We start from the raw sequence: 24,416 nt of genomic DNA, 5'->3' as shown, positions 1-24,416 counted from the left end.
CCATATGAAGGCTGTTGTTATGAACGTATTCCCCCGCAAATGCCTTTCTGTTACGTCATTGGAAGAATTAAGAAGCAATATACAAAAATATAAAAAAAAAAAATTAAATTAAAAAAATATTAAAATATTAACGGTTATAATTTTATTATTGTTTGGTTATCCAACTTGACTCAGTTACCATGGTGATTAAGATCCAAATATTGCAGGTGCTTGTCAAAATTAAAATTGAATTTAAGTTTTTTTAAGGGAAAAGTCTTATTTAATTGGCTTAAAAGGCTGTATTTAACTCAAAATTTGTTTATCTAGGGTATTATAAACAAGGTAAGTGAATTAAATCAAAAAGAGACATTTTTAATTTTTTTCTCTTAATTAGAATCGATTTAAATTAACTACAATTAACGAATTTGTTATGAATGCGAGATAATCGTAAAGAATTCGAATTGTTTTAAAATTAATAAAAATTAAGTTAGAATTGATAAAAAAACCGGAATAAAATTTTATTATTTTAAGGTTAACCAACTTGACTCGGTCACCATGGTGATTATGATACAAATATTACAGTTGCTTGTCAAAATTGATGTTGAATTTAAGTTTTTTTAATGAAAAATACATAAATTAATTGGATTTAAAGGTTGTATTTAATTCAAAATGGGTAAATGGATGAAATTATAAGCAAGGTAAGTGGATTAAATCAAAAAAAAATATTTTTGGATCAATTAAAATGTACAAGAATTTAGGGTTAAATAACAATTAAAACTAGAACTAACACTAGACCTAGAACTAGAAAGTTTTAGGTTTAGCCGGGTGTCTTAGACAAGAACTTAGAAAAATCTGAAGACACACTAACACAAGACCTAGAACTAGAAACAGTCGGGTTTAGTTGTGAAAAAAACTTTTAGTTGTCAATCTAAATGCCTCAATCTCCTCTAATTCAATATTAAGAGAGTTAGCTATTCCCTTCACGTTGTCCACTGTTCTTTCCGGATTCTGGATCGGTATACCATGAATTATGATGTTCCTCTCCAATTTTTTCTGTTCCCTCTAGTGTTTTAACATTCCAATTTCTCTCCTCATACCCTCAACGTCCATTTGTAACCGCTTTTTAATCTCAATTTGTTCATTAAACATGATAAGTATGTTGTCGTATTTATCTTCCATTGAATTTAACTTTTGCATAATGTCCTGTAGAGTAGGAGCTCGCGTTGAATCTTTCTCCCCCTGCACATCCCTGACAAGTACATCTCTTCCCCTGCTGTTTGTTAAGTTCTTTCTGATATTCATTTATTTTAGTATTGGATAATCCAACACAACTGGCATGGTACCACCCACTTATTAAAGACCAAATTATTATTCTTTTATTATCAAAAGTGAAAAGTTTATTTTTTTTATTCCTGTCCGAGGGGCTTTCTTGAGACTCGAGAAGAGTTTATGTATACACAGAGAGAAATTTATGGTTCAGTCAAACATATTACGCTTAATTCAAATAAATGATTTGTTTGTTTATCCGCAAAATAAGATAATCTTAAACCAAGAAACAGCGTAAAATCTTGTACCAAAAAGATGAATATTGGTTGCCAAGAGTTTTGGAATTCTCCAGTTAAGAATAGAAATATTCTTAATGTAAAGATATATAGTTTTCAAAGGAAAAAAACATAATATTCTATTTAATATTTTTTTTCTCAAGACAAGAAATTGTTTTCGGTGAAGAATAATTTAGTTTTTAATTCAAGTGTAGCTCAATATTTATTGTTTTTAATCGAAGAATACTATTTATTTTAATGAATAAGCTTTTTCTTGGTTTAATAATAATTATATTTGAATGAAAAGTAAATATTTTTCGCTTAATAATACTTATTTTTGAATTAATATGTATAGTTCTTGAGTCAATAACACCTGATGTCTCAGGTGAAGATTTGATGTGTTTTGATTGATTGTTTACCGCCAAAGATGTTTTAGCATAACCTGTAGGCCGAACATTTTACGTCTTAATAAAATCTCAAACATATTCTTTGCTAAATAATTGTTGCGTGCACTACTGAACTAAATAACTGCTTAGCTAACAAATAATAGAGAGCTTATTGAGACGTTAAAAGTTCTGCCTTTTAAATCATGCTAAAAGAAGTCTAAAAGTAATGATGTGTAAACATTACATAAATTTATTTCGCTTTCTAACCACACGATATTAAAACATCATGAATATCCTCCATATCACTACAATAAATATACCAAACTACAGTGACCACTGTGACCAAACTCAGTCTTTACTTCGAAATGAACACAACAAGACAACAAGATTAAACGTGTTCGAAGTCGGTTACAAGTGGGTTACAAGTGCGCATACGCATCGACTTATTAAGAAAACCAGATTTTTTAACCAACCTAACCAACAAATGCTTTACTTGGGTCAAGACGACTTTATTTTCGTTTTAAAATTCTTCCCTTTTTCTTAGTTTAAAAATCATCTATTCTCACTTGTAGAATAGTTTTGTTTGGGTTAAACAAATAAAATTCTTAGGTTCTAAGAATATCGTATTTTAGTATTAAAAATTTTACTATTCTTCAATTAATAATGTTTTCTTACACTAACAAAATAATATGGTTGTTTTAAGTAAACTAAACCAAGAAACATATATTCTTGACTCCAAGAATATATTTCTCTCTGTATATGTTTCCTTTTTCCTTTCATTTAATTGTATTAGTTGCATGTTTGTGGGTGGCTTTTGTTTTATTTTTTATAATTGGTGCTACACTGGAGATGCTGTGAGCTAGGTAAATAGTTGCTTGATAGATGGAATATCGCAATGTTTTTGTATATTTGCATAGAGAGTAGAATAATTTAAACGCAGTGAATGGGAAATAATAAAGACAAGTTTCCAAATCCCATTGCCAAGTCTTATTATTGTGAAGAAGAAGTATTTTTAACAGTATTTTTTACCGATTACATAATACTGGAAGTTTTTAATCAGTTGCGTGTATGTGTACTTTAGAAATACGGAAGAAGTTATCGTAATACGGTGGTAAGTGATTAAATGCATCGAAAACAAGTTCCCCCAGTGAATTTATTCAAAGACACGCGTACACGCGTGGACTTTCCACAGAGAAACCAAAGAAATTCGAGCGGAAACTTGCGACAGGACTTGTTCCGGACGGTTTGGTGTGCGTCTTAAACGCGACACGTTTATTAACTTTCATTCGACAGATGTCCAATTTATAGCTCTCTTACATTCGTATCGTTTCTAAAATTCATCTTAATGGGTTAAATAAAGTTATATCACTTTATTTAATTACTTCCTCATATTATTAATGTAATCACTAATACATTCTATTTTTATGATATAGTACACAGATTTAAATCTCATTTTTAAACGACATTGAATAAGAAAACAATGTATTAGTTTCTTCCGTTTGTTTACTTCCTTAAAACCTTCATCAATTAGGATTACACAATAAAATTAGTTAGGGGAAACAGTTTTGATGCTAATGGGTTAATTAATTAAGTACTGTGTGAGTCAACGTGGGTTAATTTCAAGGTTTCGATTAAAAAAATTGGGTTTAATCATCTCAAATTTACATCAATTTGTAAGTTTTGTTATTTTTAAACGAAGAACCTTCAAAAATTACCATTTCGAAGTTTGTGAAAAACCGATATAGATGAGTAATACTAAAAAAAACTCAAGTTTTAATTAATGATTAGAGTTAGTTTGAGGTCAACGTTATTAAAAAAAATAATGTAAGACAATAACCGTGAAATTTAGACGTAGTTTGTTTGGTATTCGCTAATAATTACCGTTTTGCACGGAGGATTTGTGGTGGGTACACCACAGCTTTTCCTCTATATAAAATCAGAGCCGAGTTAAAGAAGATACCAGTGTCACAACCAACTGCAAGAAAGTAAAGTTAAATAACAAAAAGTTTCAGTGAAATAAAAACGAATCATCATGAAAGTTTTGGTGGGTAAAGATAATAATAAATCAATAATTGTTGTTTCTTATAATCGTTTTGTTTAGGTTTTCTTTACGTTAATTGCAACATCTTTAGTTTCCGGTGGGATTATCCAACAAGAGAGTGACGAAGGTTTGAATCATCATCATCATCTCACTGAAAATGTCGATCATCAAGACGATCGGCCCACATCATACCAAAACATCCACATTAAGCACTATCATCCCGTTCCCGTTTACATAAAAAAAGAGCACAAACAATTTTTAGATCATCCTGTTTCTTCAGGTGATAGTTCGAGCCAATTGGAAGTTCACCATGGGGGAAAATATGATCATGGATACGCCACAGGTGATAGCAAACAAGAATTAAACGGATTTGGTGGCCACGAAGAAGGTGGTTATGGGGAAAATTATGGCAATTCAGAAAATTCCGATGAAGGACAAAGTCATGAGGATGTTGGATTAGGTGGATATGGAGGGCAGTATTATGGTGGTGGTGAAACAAGTGAAGATGGAGGACACGATGGTGGTCAAGATATCGGTCATGATGGTGGTTATTATGGTGGTAAATTCGAAGGTCATTATCAGGGTGGAGAAAGTTCAGAAGAAGGAAGTGATGGCAATGATGGGAATGATGGTAATTATGGTGGTTACGGTTATGGAGGAGGAAGCCATGGGAGCGAAGCAAATGAACACTACTAAAACTGTTAATTACAACAGGTGTGGTGAAAGATGTTTGAAATCTTTAAGAGTACGATTAAAGGAAAAAACGCGTTTTGCGGCTTTCTTTTTCCGAATATTCGAAATCGGAGATGAAAGTTACTAATCTGGTCGAATTATTTTTTATTTCTTTCTATTGACTATTTTTGCCCGTTTTAATTTTAGAGATCGTTCCTTTATTTTGTAATAAAACAATTTTTAGATTAGGGATTAGTCCAAAATGTAGTTTTTAATTTATTATTGTTGGTTTTAAAAAATAAAAGAGTTTTTAAGAAAAGAAATGTTTTTATACCAATACAAATACTTTCCGTTTTAAATACATGTATCGTTTAGTTCATCATTTAAGATTCAAGAGATTTCACTAAGATTTGTATATACCGAGTGTCCCACGGATCTTATACTGACAAAATATAATTTCGACCTGCTTTATAAGGTCGTGTTTAGAAGCAGCGAAGAATGGACAAAAGGTGAGCCTCAACTCAAAAGAGGAGCCTTGGCCTGGTACACCGATGCTTCAAAGACAGTTGGATCCAGAGTAGGTATGGACATCATTAAGATGCCCTTAAGCTCGGATACAACTATTTTTTGGGATAAGGTTTTTGTCATAAACTTCTGCATCGTTTTGAACATTGTGAAGGGACTGAAAGAGGCATCGATAAACGTCTTTATGGACAGTCGGGTCGTCCTAATGGCAATTCAGACACCTGTGAATCCGCACTGATCAAAGAATGTACCGATAACCTGAGAAAACTCGCTAGGGGTAATGAATTTACTCTATGGTTGGTTCCAAGTCACAAAGACATTGTGGGTAATGAAAAGGCGAAGTAGCTGGTCAAAGAAGGAGCGAAGACGCCCTTTACTGGAACACAACCCGGCTGTGGACTAAAAAAAAAGCCACATAAAAGTGGTGATTAACACATGGGAGGACTCAAAGGTAGCTTTGCGCTGGAAAGAACTTCCAGGATACGATGTGGCGTATGATAACTACTTCGCAAAAGACTTAGGGACCCTCTTAGGTTTCCTGATCGGCCACACGTCCCTAAATTACCATTTCTTTAACATTGGACAAGCTGAGTATCAAAGTTGTCGGCTTTGCAATGACAAGCCAGAGATTGCTGTACATATTCTGTATGACTACGTGGCCAGAGGTTACCTAAGGCTTTGGAGCAATACTAAGGTTCATCAAGAACCTAGATGTACCATAAATCTTTAAAGGGAAAAAGTTACATTAGATTTTATAGGTCGCGGTGACTAGAGCAGGGTAGCAACAAAAAAACTCCGATCTAAGTTAAACCACCAAATCTGCTGCAGGCTCCTTGGAAGGAACTGAGGTCTTAAACCATGAATGGTATACTGGGCCTATGTAGCAATAATTAGACCCATGGTCGTCTATGCCTTACTGGTTTGATGGTCAAAAATGAATCATAAGAGAGCGTCTTAAGAGATGTCTTAATATAACGAGTGCAATGAGACCTTGTCCGACGGCTGTTCTTGAAGCCCTCACACCACTTTATCTGTATATACAAAAGGATGCAGCTTTAAGTGTGATCACTGAAGATATGCTATTTACTCAAGTTGACGCAGGGTAACCTCAGTGGACATGAAATCCTCAAGCATTCGACTGAGGTCACCCGATTTATCACCTTGTGATTTTCTTCTTTGTGGACACTTAAAAGTGTATGTGTAAAAACGTCGCCCCACAGTCCTGCAAACATCTAAGGTCGCATCTATGAAGTGGTTGCCATTCCACCGGAAATTACTCGAAGAACTATAGACAATGTCCGGGAAAGGCTTCGTCAATGTCTCAAGAATAGAGGAAGTCATTTACTGAACATAATTTTTAAAACCAAATATTGTAAAATGGCATAGCATTTATTGTTCACAAATAAATACATTTTTTCTACATCTTCCCTTGCTTGTTTAGAACTGCGTTTAGAAATACGGCAGGATTTTATGCCGGACCCTGTATAATAACGAAGACATAAGGGATATGATGAAAATAACACATAACATTATAGATAACATAAAAAGTGCCCAAGTTAGTTGATACGAACATATCCAAAGAATTGTTCAACTATGACTAACAAAGAAAGTACTGCCCTCGACACCACAAAAACGAAGTAGAAGAAGACCACGGAGAAGTTGGAAGATTGTATTGATGGAGAGATGCGGATAAGAGAGGCTTGGAGAAAGAGATATGGAAAAACTGGAATATGGAAATTGTATATTTACAATGATTTTTGACTTAGACATAATTGAAATAGAAAGTTTTGAATTTGTTTTTGATCAATGTAGATAACTTAGTTGACACACACATTTAATAATAACTATTCGAACTATTTGTTTAAAGATGGAGTAAATTAATTGTTATGCCACTGTAATTTAATTTTAGTATTTAAATCAGAGGTTATTTTCGAAAGCATCAAACAGATCACCATGGAAAACCTAGAATATGCGAATAATAAATACCACAAGAATGGTAAGAAATCAAGTGGTTTTTGTAATTTTAGGAAGCGTTTGAATAATGTGGTTCTGTCAGATCTAATAAGAAAATATTTGGATTATTTTTCTGGATCTACCACATTTATCGTGGGGAGTATTTGCTGTATGGCTATACTACTCTAACGATTATAATTTTTTTTTTTTTATTTAAATATAAACATAATTTTTTTCCTTGGTTTTGGATTTGACTCTGAATACGAATCTACAATCTATTTTTTAAGATTGATTCTAGTTTTTGAGATATTTAATGAATTAAGTTTTAGGATTAGTTTTACGTATAAGAGTTAGAGTCCAACAGTAGTTGCTCATCCCAAAATGCTTGGTACCGTAACTCGATTTTCGCCATGTCTTTATTTAACGACTCCCGTTACTTGTCGCTCGTACTGCTTAAGTTTTCAGGGAAAAAAACAAGATGGGAATGCAGGAAATTAATTTTGAGAGTCATTCGAGCTTCAGTCTTGTCCGATTTTTGCGTATGATAATTTAGGAAACAACTTGATTAAGTACTGAAATGATTCACGGTTGAGCGTTTTGGCGAAGTTCTTGGTTTAGAAGGGGAAATTCTGCCATTTTGTATGTTTCTTTCCATGACGAAATCACTACTATCACTTGTTGACGAAGATGTAGTCGCTTTGGTGAGCAGTTTCACTGACACCTGGACAAAGTGGTAATGAGTCCTACTAGTACGTGAAACTGTCTTGGGCATCATGATATTTGTATTGTGCTAAATTTTTTGTATTAATACCAACAACATTCATCAACTAAAAGTAGCAATCATCTACATGATTTTTTGGTTCTCTTTATAACATACTTTTCACTAAGCTTATACGGCTTTATTCTGCACATATTACAACTCAAAATTCAGGTATTTGTAAAATTGTATTATTGTTAAAAAATATTTTATTATTACTTATAAAACCATCACAGGCACATTTATAAAAATCATCCTACTTATATAATTTACAAGTTTTTAAAGTGCTTACGAAATTTATACAGGAACATCTTAGTTATAAAAATTATTTTCTCCTTAAATATTTGGCATTCAATTTACAAAATACTATTTTCAATTTAAAATTATTGTTTAACAATAAGGACGTTTTCTTCTATTGATTGACTAACAACTTTTTCGGGACCCTCCAAATTCGTCGAGCAATTCGGTTTGTCCTCGTCGATCATTTTTTCAATTTTAGCGGAAATCTTTTCGATTTTTTCAATTTTCTCCACACCGGGTTTTTTATTGAATTCGTTCGATTCAACTTTCACCGAGGTTAATACAATCGTTGAAGATTCTTGGGCGATATTTTGTGATGATGAAGTAATAAAAACAGTATCCTAGAAACAAAAAAAATAATTTTTATCAAATCAAAAAATATTAATATTAATACAGTAAAACTTCGATATAACAGATTAATACGGGGAAGGAATTTACAAACAAATTCCAACAGCACATCCAATAACAAGGATGGTAGATTCTAAGAGAACTGAAGTAGAATCCGGCAGAATCCAACAGGTGCACAGATTGAAGGCCCGTTCGTGACGTCACACATGAATAGGCAACTACTATATCACACTATGAATTAGCAAATCGTCTGAAGACGCACGGTTAAACCCGAATGTTTCTAGTTCTAGGTCTAGTGTTAATTCTAGTTTTAGTTCAATGAAAAATATACAACAATTTAACGCTTAATAACAACCATAACTGGAACTAACACTAGTATTAGAACTAACACTAGACCTAGAACTAGAATCATTCGGGTTTAGCCGCACGTCTCTTAAGACGGCTAAACCCGAATGATTCTAGTTCTAGGTCTAGTGTTAGTTCATCTTTTCGTTCAATAAAAACATGCAACAACATAGCGCTGAACAACAATTAAAACTAGAACTACTCTCGGGGAATACCCCGAATTCATCTATGAACATGGAATAGAGAAACTTGAGAAACAACCCGAGTTAATCTTTGATATATTAAATAGATAATACTAATAGTATGACTTAAAAACATTTTCTTCGTTATATCCGAAGTCCGTTCTAACGATTTTCGTTATATCCGAAGTTTTACTGTATTTAGATTTACTTCATCTTGCAATTCGGGACAACAATGATTAGTTTTACAAGCTTCTTCTTGGCATTTAACCAGACACGAATCCTTTTGGGATACAATCGATTCGGTACTTTTTGATTTTGGGAAAAATTCCGGTTGAATGGTAACTTGAGTGATTCCTTGTTCTTCGAAAAACCGATTTATATCGTTTTTGATAGTTTCGTAAACTTTCGGATTTTGAAAAATGATATGGACGGTTGAAATCACTTTGTTTGCCGTTAATTGCCAAACGTGGAAATCATGGACGTTTATTATATCGGGAAAATGAGCGAGTAAAGTTTTTTTGAGTGCGTCTATATCTATACTTGCTGGAATTGTTTGTAGAAGAATTAAACAACTTTCTTTCACTAAAACGAATGCTCGTATTAACATATTTGTGATGAAGACTAAGAAATGTGTTACTTACTGTAAGGAAAGCTTAGGACTAGAACGATTATTGATGAAACTACGGCTAATATGGGATCTATGAACTTTGCAATATGAGCTTCGGTGAAATAGATTATTATTGAGCATAATATCACTATGATAGAACCTAGAAATCAAAATAAAAGTTATTAATTAATTTATTAAATTAAAATAAAATTTTTATTACACGTTATATCACGTAAAATCTCTCTACAACTTTGTCTTTCTCGTCTTTGTGGTGGAGGTACAGTTCTTGTTCTTGATAATCTTCTTCCTCCTTGTTTTATTGAATCTCCAGTAACAACTTTGTCTAAGACAACATCGCCGCTTTCGGTTACGTAAAGGAAGCTACCTTGATGAAATGTATATCCTTTAAAAAATTAATTTGTTTAAAGCAGTTAGTGAATTAGTATAAATAGAATAAAATTATTGTAGTAGTACAAAAAAGACCAAAGAGAAAGGGGTGAAAGATTTGAGTTTTGAATTTATTTTTACCTCCGATTAAAAAATAACAGATTGCGTTTAAAATTAATCCAGTTACACCAACAGATCCGACCATGATCGGTTGATGCATTTCGTCAGTATGGTCAATATGGACCAAAGTTTGTATGGCTTCGACCAAAAGCGAAAAAATCAAGGAAGCCAAAAAAATACAACAAATAACTAAAGTTAAAACATCAATTCGAGCCCAGCCGAATGTATTTTTTAATTTCTTTTCTTGATAAGCTGCGGTTATGGATTTATTAGCATCCGATTTTGTTCTAACGGCACCAACACATTCAGAACTAGCATGTTTAATGTTTTCTTTGACGTCTTCGGGAGTTGCATTTTTATCTTTTTTGTCAAAATCTTTTCCATGCTGGAAAATTATTAATAAATAGAAGAAAATAAAAATAATTTATCGATTAATTACCTTTATCGTCATAACGCATCCAGTTAATGCGAAAATATTACATAAAGTTTGATAAGAATCCATCAGCAGTGTTAAGGAATGAGTAACATGACTTATGACCAATTCCGTGACGAAGAAAACAACGGTCATCGTTAAAACGATGTAAAGTTGAGCTGGTTGGAATTTTCTGAACCATTGCTTCACTGGCATTATTGCTATTGTTAATGAAAAAATAAATAAATAAAAATTTGATTACAAACATAAAAATAAATAAAAGAAATTTATTCCTTTTAATAATTTGTTCTTGACACACCTTATATCTTTTTCCTTTTTCATTATTCAAGTTCAAAGTCTACTAAACATCATTTACTATTCCTAAACAGTTCTAATTGATTAGTGCATCGTGAATATTAAACAAATTTAAATTTGTCTACAGATATGGTAAAGGCGATGTCTTTGAAAACTAAACCAGCGTATCAATGTCAAGCTATAATAACGATTTTGATTCGATTACACAACTTTTCTTTTAAGGTTGACTTTAAGATTCAAATTTGAGACATAAAAAACGTACAATGTTAAGGAGGTCAAGAAATGAGAGAAAATGAGGGAAATTAAGAAATCTCTTCATTATGGAAATTTATGGTTTCTTTCGGTTGTTCGTTCTCATAATAACCGCGTAGTTTAACGCAACAATGACTCAATTAATGGTCGGTTTTATAAAATTTGACGCAATCAATGATTAAATATTAAACTTTAAAGAATGAAGTTCTTTGACACACAAAAACCGTATTTGCATTAAATAAGAATTTTGCAAGAAATTTAATCATATTAATGAGTTTGTATTTGATTCTCACAAATTTAATAGACTCAAAATTGTTGTGAAACACAGATTAAGGCCATTACATAGTATATATTTTCTAATCTTAATGTAAGTGTTATAATGAGGAAATATGTCATATCGGTACAAAACCACTACAGTTTTCAAGAATACGCGGTTTGATTAAGTCAAGGTCGCTTCCGGGCGAGGCGCTACATCGAGACTATATCGCTACAAAAACTGTATAGTTTTCAACGATGTCAGAATTAAATTAAGCCGAGGTCGCTTGCGGGAACGTAGCGTCTCTACGTTGATAACATGCTGCTACAAAAACTATACAGTTTTTATTGATGTCAGGCCTAATTGAACTGAGATCGCTTGCGGGCGAGGCGCTACATCGATATCAAAGCGATATAAAACCTGAATAGTCTTTAAGGACGTGTTGCATAATAAAGTTGAAGTCGCTTGTGGGCGAGGCGATACATCGAGACTAGTGATTTTGCGAAAAACCGGATATTCGGCATCCCCTTCGGCCGGATATCCGTTTATCCGGCATATCTATCCGGCCATTATGGTTATACTTTTTGGTACATTTCTGAAGTGATACTACATTGCCACATTATTGCGATATTTGAATAAAAATGCAATTAATAAGAAAGCTGATAAGATATGTAAACTTATTTGGATCCAAGATACAAAATGCACTTTTTTGATGCTGATTTAAGTAACGAAGCAACTCTAAAAAGAGGATACCTTAATTAATAATTGGTGATATTTCCACAAGGATCCTTCAAGAAATTAATTTTAACCAACGCCAAGCCTTATTTAATCTTCTGCACAAACAACATACCATACAAGACCGCTCATCACGTCTGTTAATGTCATTCCTGATCTGTGCTCTGACCATCTGGGTCTTCTGATCTGCATTAATACAACCACTCGAATACCTAAAGTAGCTCCTACTCTGATCAAAAACTATAAACTTTGTAATATGGAAAGAGTGAACGCAGGAATAAAGGAATATGTGAGATCTAACCCTGTTATTACACCCGAGTCTATCGCTACCTTTAATAAACGCTTGCTTAATTTGGTGGATGAAGCAAGCCTTTCCAACATCAAGAAACATTACAATTTTCCTCTGCCACCATTTATTCTCCGTTTGATTAAGGAAAAGAGACGACTCTACCGCGATTTTAGATCCTATGAGGAGCCTGCTCTGAAAAGAATGTTCAACGAGCTTAATAAAAATATCCAAAAGCTAGTGCAGCAATTCAGAAGTGAAAAATACATTGAGGCCTGTGACAAAATCAAGGGTAAAAACTACAGGCAAAAAGTCCGCAAACTTCCGAAGTACCAAAAGTTGCCAGAAACCCAGGAGCTTAAGTACTGGCCCTTAAGAGGGTGCTTTCCTTCAGCAATGAGGCCCTGTTCTGCCCTCACAACAAAAACATAGTAAACAATTGGTACCACGACGCCTTTCTCAATTCATCCGAAACGCCTCAAGATGTTCTCAACATTGCTGCATATGCTGCTCTCTTGATATCCACGTCTACATAAGAAAAATTTTGAAAATTATCGATAAAAGTCCTATTGGGGTTGAACTTGATTATTATCTGCCTATACGGTCGGATTTAAAAAAATGGCCTGATAGGCCGGATACCGGATAGTTGCTGGATATCCGTTCCACCACTAATCGAGACCATATTGCTACAAAAACGGTATACTTTTCAACGATGTCAGACTTAATTAAGCCGAGGTCGTTTTCGGGCGAGGCGCTACATTGATTACATAGTGCTACGAAAACTATATAGTTTTTATTGATGTCAGGCGTAATTAAGCCAAGGCAGCTTGCAACTGACGTTTACTATAGTGTTCATATGAATACAAAACTGGAATAATTTTCATAGATTTTTTGTAATTGGAGAATTTTACGCCTAATTAGAGCTGCATCAATCAGCTGAGTCTAGATCAGTAAGTGAAAATAACCTCTTATGTTATCCAAACCACGTCTATCCACATATAAGCCCTTTACATTGAAAATTCACCAATGGAGACTTTTTATATGAGATTCTATGCAGACTCTATCTCTTTTGTTGGGACATTGAATGTAATTCTAATGATTCATGACGATAAGTCCACATAAGCCAGCAGTTTCTTATCAAGATATGTATTGCCTTCTTGGTTAGAAGAACAGTATATGCAGTTTATGCAGTAGTGATATATTTCACAAAATGCATCACATTGAGATACTGCATACTAAGTTAGGAGAATAGTAAAGATTTGGGTCCCAACGCAGAATACAAAGATCACCATTGGATTTTTAGATGTATTCTGTAGATTTTCGAATGTCCCGGACAAGTTATTGATGTGATTTCAATAAAATTAACGCTGCTTGTTCAGGACAGTGGGTGATAGAAACGCAGAATAAACAAGGTTTTTTTCAAAAAAATTCTATAGTTTTTGCCGTAATGGTTATCTTATCCAGCAAAATGGTCATTATTGAAATCTGAAACCAATAAATTTAGTTTGAGTAGGTCCATGTTTCGAAAGTGGAATATAAAAATAAATACCAATTAATTAAGAAAACTCTTTGCTTCCGGTATTATTTATTTAATTTAATTGACAGGACTAGTTTTGGACCATTAGCTCCATCATCAGCTATCTTCTACAAAGCGATACAAACACGAGAACTAAGAGACACACAAAGTCAAAAAATCATGAAACAATCATAGTTAATTTTTGAAATTGTCCGCTGGGGTTCTTGCGATTTGAGTTTGTGGTCTTCATTTAGGATGACGTGAAGGATAAGGTCTAGGTTGTATTTAGGTTTTATCTTCATGGGATCAAGTTGGGCAATTTCGACCTTCATTTTAAATACATCCTATGACAATAGAAAGTGAAGTGCTTGAACATTGATAATAGTTACGTGTACTTCGTTTTATTGTTTCTCAAATAACTGCCTTTGTACTACGCGATGCGAGAGAAAAAGGCAATAATGATGATAAGGTATAAAAAGTAGATGTTTAGCTGAAAAAATTTGTCCACAACTAGATACACTCAGAATCGATTTCAAGCTATGCGTATGGCTTTATGGACTTTATCATAAATCTTATTCAAGAGTGGGTAGTCAAAAATTACATTCCAATGGCAACTATTTGGGCTTGAAGCAGCTTTGAATTGATATTGTATCTGGGCTTATAATTGCACCACAAACAAAGCCTAGATCATCGTTCTTCAGCTTCACCTAATATTATTGTAGATATCTCACTTAGCAATAATTTAATTCCCAACATTTTCAAAACTTAAATATGGTTTAAACTTCTAATGTTGATCATAAATTATAATCGACTTTAATCCATTGAGGTGTTTTGCCAACTTATTGTAGTTAAATAACAAAAATACCTACAATCGCTTATAAATTGAAATGGTTTATATTAAAAATGTGTTATTACTCAAAACCAAAACCGACCAAGAAAAATGTTGTACACAAAACCTGTTTATAATGAACCAAGGTAAGAGAATTAACAGGTTCTTGTTGGGAATAAAGCAAAATCTTCTAAAATTGTTTCATCTTAGCCATCACGTTGTTTTTGGGACAAAATAGATTCGTTGAAATTTTTGGTCCAGTAGATATTTTCGGAATCAATTTTAAAAGTAAATTTGAATTAATAATTTTTGGTAATGGATTAAAGTGATTTAATATGACATTTTTAATATAAATAATTTTACATCAAAAACACTTTTTGTTATCTTTATAGAGAGTTATAAAATGTTATAATTAAATAGTTAAGGTTCAATTGAGTCACGAAGTTGGTTTAATGATTGACATCCTCATTTTGTTCAATAAAAAAACCTTTTCAAAAAAAACCTTTCGTTTACCTTCAGACTAAAAAGAATCGATAAGGAAATGGTTTATCTCTCAACGAAAAAAAACTTTGATATGAAATCACGATTGTTCTAATAATCGAATAAATTATTGATACCGAAATAACTCTATTAAAAGATAATAACATCAACAAGGTGAAAATATTAGATAAAATTTGAAGTATTAAAACTTACTTGGATTACTATTTTTGTTCAGCACTTTCTTTAATAACTACCAACGTTAATTATCGCTACGTTTTCGCGATAACAGAAATTAACTCTCAATCCTACACCGTAAACAAGAATGTTATTGTTACAAAACACCACACAGCATCAAAATGCACACTGCACTACAATAATCCAAAAGTTGAAGCCTCCCACTTGACTTTCTTAGATAAGATTTCCCAAAAAAATAAATAAAATTGTATCTATTATTTACAAAACTTACACAAAAATTGAATGTGGGTGCAATTTCAAACACGGCATCCGAAAAGATGGAGACAAAGAAGTCTTGTGTTCATAAACTTCAAGAACGGTAGCGTTTTAAAGAAGTTTTTAAGCTGTAGTGAGGTTTTGGCGTCCCCCCACAACTCGTTCGCGAATGAAAATTATTTAAAAAAGGTGTACTACTGGACACAGTGGTTGACACACTTTTAAAAATTATTAATGTTCGATTGATCGAAAGCAATAAGGCGTAATGCTTGTGCTTTTTAAAAATATAAACTGATAAGAAATAAATTTACTTATTGTTAAAAACGATAATTTTTTTGTTATCTCAACTTGACCCGTTAATGACCATTTCAATATTGATCCTATTGTCACGATTTTATACAGAAACAAAATTGGTATTAAAAACAGATTAAAAGGTGATTTAATTAATTTATTTATTCAAATAGATTTAATAATATTTTTCTTTTAGATTCTCTTCACGTTTGCGTTTAGAAGGTTTGTACATTGCATAAGGACGAGTTGTAAAAACTAATTGGTAATCGGGAAGTGTTTAATTTTGATAGGTGTTATAACACGTGTTGGTTTATAAACGCATTTTGACTTTGAATTTCTCAAAAAAGGAAATTTGATCGATTTTCGAAGTAACGTACGATATTTCAGAAATAATCTGAGCTATTTTATTACATTAATAAGAATTTTATCAGATATTTCAATGAATCATTAATTTGTAAAACGTTCTTTGATTTCAAGGTTTAATGTTAAAACGAAAATTTTATTGGGAAACTAATCTTAAACGTTTCAAAATTTTTAAACTTCAAATTTGTTTTTATACTTGAATCTGAATTTCAAATAAAGATAACTTTGTTTGTGAATGAAAGTATTTTCGGATTTTACTACTGTAATACTCGTGTAAATAGATACATATTTACAAAAACATAAATCCCTAGTACGTATTTACTTCATAGCATGACGCGCTAGTGTGCTACTGTTTAATATAGCATTAGAAAAGGTCGTAAGAGATGCAGAACTAGACAATAGAAGCACAACCCTCAATAAAACCATTCAGGTTTTTGTGTATGCTGATGACGTGGATATTATATCGAGATCAATAAGGAAAACTAAAGACCCGTGTCAACTCTGGAAGCTGCAGCGAGGAGATGCAGTTATGGATAATAGAAGACCGCGAAATGTTGGATAAAACATCACAATTAGTGACCAGAACTACAATATGAATCAGAAATTAAGAAACGCATCTTATGTGCGAATAAATGCTATTTCGGCCAAGTACCTATACAACTGTAAATTTTGCCTAAGCAAAAAAATCTGCATTTATAAGACCCTTATAACACCTATTTTAGTATATGGCTCCGAAGTAACAAAAAAAGATGAATCTATGCTAGCCACATTCGAAAAAAAGGTACTGCATCGAACTTTGAACTACATAATGCCTATGGATCAGCTGAAAACTGTACTGGAAATAGTGACAACTATAATGGTGGGCAGATTGAGATGGGCAGGTCATATAGTAAGAAATGGCGGTGACCCAGCAAAAAAGATATTTTCGGCAAAACCTATAGCTGCTAGAAGTCTTACAATTTAAAAATTAATGAGATAAATATTCTGGACTTGACTTATTAAACAGTTTAGAGAACACTGAAGTTCTTCAACAACGAAGAAATAAGAATATTACTATAAGACCTATGATGACATAATTGGAAGAGATCATGATGCGTGCATCTTTGTAGTGGCAAAATATTGATGAAATGTTTTTCCTAACGCAATTGATTTTTTGTGCCTAGATACTTAAGCGACTGCAATCTTATGTTAAATCCATTATTTTCTCCATCCTTTACTCTAAAATGCCTCAAGTTTTACAGTTAAAATCATAAGATATTCGTAAGATCATAAGATATCGTAAGATGTTGCATCTAACTCACTAATCACTTAACATAATTGTGAACAACTGCCTAACACACTACACCACTGGGATACATTTGGGTCTCACAACTCCGAACAAATCAGCAAAATATTGTTTGAATCATGTCATATACTGATGTACCTAATAGATATTTCTTTAATGAGTACATTTATAGCAAAAGGAGGAAGGAAAATAGGTTAACGGATGATGCATTTTTATATTATTTTATTGTAATAATCTAGTAAATTAATAGCTTAGGTAAAGGGTCGTGATACAAGGGAACTAATTGTTGATAGATATGCACTGACTTGTTTTTGTTAATACACCACTTTTCCATTCAGCTTTGTATTTCAGCAATAGCTATTTGTAATTTTTCAGTTACATCACTGGTTTTTTTCATTAAATGTAGGCAACTCTGCTGTGGCACTCCTGCTGGATTTTTCTCAAGTTAGTAATCATGATCTTGTTTGCTCCTGAAATAGCGTTCAGATAAATAGGATTCTAAGATTTTTGAATATTACATTTCAAGCTTGTGGTTCAACCCCTACCATACGTTGTCTTTGTCTTTGACTTTGTAGACTTTGCTGAATAAACCTTCTGTTCTTCTAGTGACTTTTCCATTTTATTTTTTAGACTTTATCTGCAGTAGTAATATTAGCCGATAAGATATAGTATACTGAGGTGACCTTCCACACCTCTTTGATCTTCCACAGCTGCGCAACATCTTATAATCAGAATGAATAATTATTTAAATTATTGCTTTTCTCAGATATGACCAGTTATAAGATCAAAACCAATAGCATTTTTGGGGTAATATTGGTCTTAATTTCCTTTATGACTTCAGCTGTGATTAGCATCGTTCCCTGGATTAGGTTGATTATAATCCAGAGAACGATGCTGCACACAATACTCTGTAACATTTTTGCTCCCAGTTGCATCAATGTAGAGAATTTTTCAAAAATATGAAAATTAGAAGAGTGTTAAAAAAAATCGGTATCCTTAGCATAATACAGAAAAAGTTTTACAAAAAAACTTGTAGCAAATTAACACAATGCTGTGTAACATTTTTGCTTCCAGATGCATCAATGTAGAGAATTTTTCTAAAATATGAAGGCTGTTAAAAAAGATCGGTATCCTGAGCATGATACAGAAAAACTTTCACAACAAAGGTTGTAGCAAAATTTTCGGAAACATTTGCTTGACACCTACTACTTAACTATAATGTTTTATATAACACAAACATTTGCACAAATATTTATAAAGTTTATATTTGTGATGAAAGGCCTTACTCTTCTGATATTGTTGATTTTCTGGCGAAGAAATCGTCTAGAGTCATTTGTTGCTTTCTTTTCTTTCATTAAGCAAATGTCGGTAGCTGGCGATCGCATCCAAAACTCCTCTTCTTGCCTTTGCACTCCTGTAAAAATTTGGGTTATTCGCTACAATTTGATCTACTATTTCGGTTGTCGTTTCCAAATTTTTTTAGGAAAATCTGTAGTAATTTCTTTTGGTTCATCGTCATCAGAAGTTTTCGCCTTCTTCAATTCCTTGTTCTGCCAGTTCTTGAAGGTCGTCGTTGGTGAGGCCTTCACCAGAAACCTGCAGTAGCTCCTCAATATCTAGCTCATCTACATCTCCTAGTCCTGCTGTTTCGACTAGAGTGACAATTTGACCAATAATAGGCTCTTCTCGTTGATAATCGTGGGATACCTCCGGCCATATTTTCTTCCACACTCCATTCATGCACTTCTTAGTTAATTCTTGTCAAGCTTCTGTTTTATCAATAAGTTGTTGAAATGTACGACGAAGATAATGTGCCTGAAAATTTGCAATAACTCCCTAGTCCATTGGCTGAATTAACGACGTAGTGTTGGGTGGTAAGAAAACTATTTTCACCGGAACGCAAGTGTTTAAGTACGATAGATTGATGGGATGACTTGGTGCGTTATCCAGCAGTAATAGAGCTTTTGGTTCAAAATTATTTAGTTCACAGTAACGTTTTGCAGAAGATTTCTTATTGAAATCCTCATGGCCCTTGGGATTTTGGCATGATACACAAGTAGAGGTTTTAATTTTAAATCGCCATTTGCAATTTCCTTTTCCAAATAGTCTACTAATCTTGAAGCTGTTTGGTCGTTATTTCTGTCTCAGCTACCGTCTTCATTCCTGATCATGAAGGTGTTTGCATCTAAAAAGACCTATCTTTTTGAATTTTTGCGAATATTATGAATATTTGATATCATTAATCAGCTTCTCCACATCAGAATATAGTTGTTCTCCACAAATCGGTCTTCAATGGAACTGTTAAAGTAATTCTTTCTTCTAACGTTATTTTAAATCCTTCCTTATCCGCTTTTTTGTTGTAACTTAAAGTTAATACAATCAAGATTCGGTTTAGCTCAAGGTTATTTTCGATTTGTATACAATTGCTTCATACGTTTTTGATGATGTGGAAATCAATCAAGTTTGGGGTCTTATTCTGGTGTGTTGGACAATACCTAGGTTTGCATGATGAATCATAAAATCAAAACCAGGAGCATTTTGGGGGTTAATATTAGTCTTTCTTTCCTTTATGACTTCAGCTAGAAAGACGTGTATCTGGCAGTGGGCTAGCATTGTTCCTTGGATTCCTCGATCCCCACTGTGTGTGTTTTGCATGAATCAATTATCTATTGCTTGAAGGAACTGTTCATATCAGTGTTCTGAACTCTTCAATTGAATATGTATCCGTCCAATTGGATTTATTGGTCCTACTAAATTGTTTCTGTTTTGTTATTATTGGATGAGCATAGCATCCACACACAAAGATTACTTTGATGAAGCATTGTATTCAAGTTCCAGACATGAGATTGCTCACGGGATTTCACAGATTTTTAAGCATGTTTTATGATCATCAAATCATAGTACCGCTTCGCAGCAATTCAGTAAGAGTTGTAATCGTTGAATGGAACAGCTCTATAACGATAAAAGTTTCTCCAACTGATAGATCGCAAAATGAAACTATGTCAGCACATAACAGATTAGTAAATGCAATTTTACTGGTGTAGAAGAAAGAAGCCAATCAGCAGCAAATATGTTTGGAGCCAATCTTCTTACAATTACTAAAACAGTCTTTAAGTTATAAAACAGTCTCGAATAAATAATGACATATCCAGAGCAACGAGACAAACTTGTCATGTGGTAAGGAAACAAGGCATAAATGTTATCATGTACCTAACTTTACAAAAATGAATTGGGAGGGACTTGTAGATGAAAATAAGCAAAAAAAATGTAAAAGATGAGCGAAATGATGTTTTTGCTTCTGGAAAATGGGCTCATAGTAGCTGTGTGGGATGATTATCAACTTTCAGTGTTGACCCCATGGGAATATGAAGTGAAGGATGTTACAAATCATAGCCACGCTTCAGTTTGATAATTTCTTTTGCATTAATTTCCTGACAATGCTCGATTAGACAGCATATATGGATTATGTAAAAGCGATTTTTAATACACAGTATAACATTATGTACAAGTACTTTTTAATCACTATTAGTGTGTCTATGAGATCTACGTAAATGTAGGAGATATCAAAAGAAAAGTTAAAAACAAAAACAGAAATCATAAATGAATTATAACATGTCATTTTTAAACGTTTCATGACCATACAATTTTCTCTACTTTTTAAAACCTTGGAAGTTAAAACAAAGTAATAAATAAAGTTTCATTTGTTTGGTATTTCAAAGGTGTATAAAAATTTCGTTTTAAGACTCATTATTTTCACATATTTTTTTGCTATAAAGTCATTAAAGAAATATTTGACTTTTGTTTCTTTTTACAAAGAAGTTTTTATTTATTTTTTTATGCTTTTACATTTCTAAAGTAACTTACACAGAGAAATATCTAAAATTCCATAAAACATAGGAATTATTTGGTAAAGCTAAACGATAAGAATTCATTATTTTAAAACTTCATTTTATGTTATAATATATTAAGGTAATATTATTAACGTTTTAATTTATGATTATTAAAACAAAAAAGAAAACTTCCAAAGAATTTCAACCTTACAACCCACTCATACAAATGGTCACTCACAAAAACAAATTAGCTTTCACAATTTCGTTACAAAAAACAAAAACGAATTACATCACATTTTAAATTTTATACTTACATTTTCTTTAATTGTTATTCCATTTATTTATTGATAAGAAGCACGTGTAAACCAAGCTATTTGAGATCAAAACAACTCTCTAAAACGTGGGTAAATCCAAAACTTGTCTCGAAGGAAGAGGTGAAGAGTGAAAAGTGATGCTCAGCTTGACTTTAAAGCAATCCGAGTCCCACTCGCGAAAGAACTCACTCAGTGTCTGTCTATTAAAGTGGAAGAGGCTGTTTACTTTTAGAAGAAAATGAAACGGTACAGTGACTTTATACGTAGAATTTCAAATAAGAATTCTTTGTATTTGTTTTTCTTACTTTATTCTTTGTAATTGAGGAATAAAATTCATTAAATGTCAGTTTTAATTTAATTTAATATTGTTTATGTGAGCAACAATAATTTTTTCACCGTTTGGAATGCACCCAAAAAACTCAGCTCAAAATAAAGTTTTCCCAGAACCTAGAATTTATATTCTTAGTTCTTAGTCGATTATGTTCTTTATTAAGTAAGTGTTACAGTGTTAAATAAAATACAATTAACACTTAAAATAAAATCCCGTCTTTATTTTTAGCCTTTTTATGAAAAATTTTTCCGAAATTAATAATTTACCAAAGAAAATCTTTTTGATCCATAAACACCACATCAAACACTTTAAATAAACAGTACAGAACTAAAAGTACGCAAAACTAGACCATTTTTAAACAACAAATACCTCTAAAATTACTGGTTTAATGAGCATTTTACCACGACACGAACAGCGACCGCCAAACTACTGACGTGTTAACAAAAAAATTTTATTCTTTTCGATTTACACGCGAATTCAAAAAAAAATAAAAAAATAAATTTAAAACATATTTTGAGATAAATCTCGGAGTATTTGAAGATAATATTAGTGAAAGTTACGAAGAAAGTGATAATCTGTGAAGAAAAACTTATAGAATTACGTAAATCTAGTTGGAAATCGGTCCGGACGATTGTTACGTAAAACAGTTACGGTTAACAGGAAGTTACTTGTACGATTTAGCGACCGGAATACCGTAATTTGATCTACGTAATCGATTATTTCAAATTAAATTGGAGCGAATAAACGTTTTTTAAAAATTAAATTTTTGTGATTAGATTACCCAAAATTCATATGTTAAATTTGTTGCATACTTATACATTTATTTATACAAAAGATTCATTCACAAAATATGTTCTATGATCTTTAACAGGCAGATATCATACTATAAAAATAAATATAACATAAGATTTGACTTCTGATATATTTTTCTAATAGCAGTAATGTACAGTGTGTTAATTAATTATCGTACCTGACGTCATTATTGCAAGTATGCAACCAATATCACAGTGGCATACGCATCATATGCAAATCACGTATTGAAATAAAAACACTGAGATATTGGTTGCATACTTGCAATGATGATGTCGGGTACGATAATTAATTCACACACCTGTATTTTCCAACATACTGCATCCTACACAAAATCATGGAACTTTAACTGGTTTAGTTTTTAGTAGATTAACCATTTTAGTTGGTGATAATATTCAAAAGCCTTGGTTTTCTGCGTCTTTAAACCACCCCTTTGTACGGTACACAGTTGCTGTTTTAACCCCACAAGCTTCAGCAGTTCTCTAAATAACAGTTATCTTTGAGGTTGAAGTACACTTGTTGTATTTGGTCCATGCATATGGTCCACAATATGAGACAAATCGTCGGAGGGTTTGGACTGGAAGAAAGGAATGAAAGGGGAGAGAGACTGCTGGATTTTTGCCTGCAAAAAGGACTCCCTATAATGAATACGTATTTCCAGCATCATCCACCCAGACTCTACACATGGACTCTGCAACAAACGCTAACATGTTCCTTAGTGCAAAATATTAGTGATCATCAACTCCTAGTAATACAGAAAGAAACATAATCGTAGACCTTACACCGGACAGAACGGGATAACATTAGAGGAACTAGAAACATTCAGAAATATAATCGGACAAATATTAACCAATATAAATTGCTATGATAACATGGAAGAATCGTGGACGAACATAAAGGTGAATCTTCAGAAAAGCTAGACAATGTCGAAGTCAAGGAAATGTAAACAGTCGCAAGTCCTGGATCATCGACGAAAATTGGGAAATTATAGAGCATATGAAACAGGTCCAAATAGACCCCCATCTCCAATATATTCCAGGAGATACACTAGAGGCCCAATAGAGGATATCAAAGTGGTTTTGGACGTTTGGCAAAAATATTGTACAGAACTGCTCAAAGATCAACAGATCCTGGAGAAAGAGGAGACAACTCTTAATATAAATGAGATTAAGCACGAGCCGGACATCTTGCAAGCAGAGGTACAGGAAGCAATTACACATTTAAAAAAATCTCCAGGACGCAACGATATAATGGGAGAACTTTTACAAAATCTGATCAACACGGCATTAAAATCTTAAGTGAGGTATATAATATGATTTGGAAACAAGGTCAATGGGATTGATCTAGCTCTACTTTCATTCTTATACATTACAAGGGTGCAACTACGAAATGTTACAATTATCGCACCATCTCCTTAATTTCGCACCCGAGTAAGATTTTACTCCGAGTTATTAAGCGGCGTTTGAAGTTTTATCTGGATCGGATCTCAGACTAAAGGTGCGAATTCACAATGGGAAT

At 32.8% G+C, this 24,416-nt stretch overlaps 2 protein-coding genes across 6 annotated transcripts; one reads left to right on the top strand and one right to left on the bottom strand.

Moving 5' to 3' along the window:
• The first annotated feature begins 3,604 nt into the window (after positions 1–3,604).
• On the top strand, positions 3,605–4,936 carry LOC111427319 (ctenidin-1-like). Of its 2 annotated transcripts, XM_023062404.2 has the most exons (3): positions 3,857–3,950; positions 4,008–4,074; positions 4,228–4,936. In XM_023062404.2, exons 1-3 carry the CDS (start codon positions 3,939–3,941, stop codon positions 4,641–4,643), a joined length of 495 nt encoding a protein of 164 aa, XP_022918172.1. In that variant the 5' UTR covers positions 3,857–3,938; the 3' UTR covers positions 4,644–4,936. The 2 variants fall into 2 exon arrangements, with proteins under 2 accessions (XP_022918180.1, XP_022918172.1); XM_023062412.2 differs by having other exon boundaries at positions 3,605–3,950; positions 4,008–4,936.
• Positions 4,937–8,023: 3,087 nt separating this feature from the next.
• Positions 8,024–21,848, bottom strand: LOC111427703 (Zinc transporter 77C). Of its 4 annotated transcripts, none has more exons than XM_023062959.2 (7): positions 21,758–21,848; positions 10,583–10,776; positions 10,165–10,528; positions 9,857–10,039; positions 9,671–9,796; positions 9,238–9,611; positions 8,024–8,495 (listed from the first exon to the last, which is right to left on the bottom strand). In XM_023062959.2, exons 2-7 carry the CDS (start codon positions 10,769–10,771, stop codon positions 8,238–8,240), a joined length of 1,494 nt encoding a protein of 497 aa, XP_022918727.2. In that variant the 5' UTR covers positions 10,772–10,776; positions 21,758–21,848; the 3' UTR covers positions 8,024–8,237. The 4 variants fall into 4 exon arrangements, with proteins under 4 accessions (XP_022918727.2, XP_022918735.2, XP_022918718.2 ...); XM_023062967.2 differs by lacking the exon at positions 21,758–21,848 and adding an exon at positions 15,691–15,988; XM_023062950.2 differs by lacking the exon at positions 21,758–21,848 and adding an exon at positions 15,438–15,921.
• Between the last annotated feature and the right edge of the window lie 2,568 nt (positions 21,849–24,416).

This window comes from Onthophagus taurus, chromosome 11, assembly GCF_036711975.1.
Source record: "Onthophagus taurus isolate NC chromosome 11, IU_Otau_3.0, whole genome shotgun sequence".
In the NCBI taxonomy this organism is placed as follows: Eukaryota; Metazoa; Arthropoda; class Insecta; order Coleoptera; family Scarabaeidae; genus Onthophagus; species Onthophagus taurus.
Note: the sequence above shows the minus strand (reverse complement) of the source record. Positions and strands in the feature narration are given on the sequence as shown.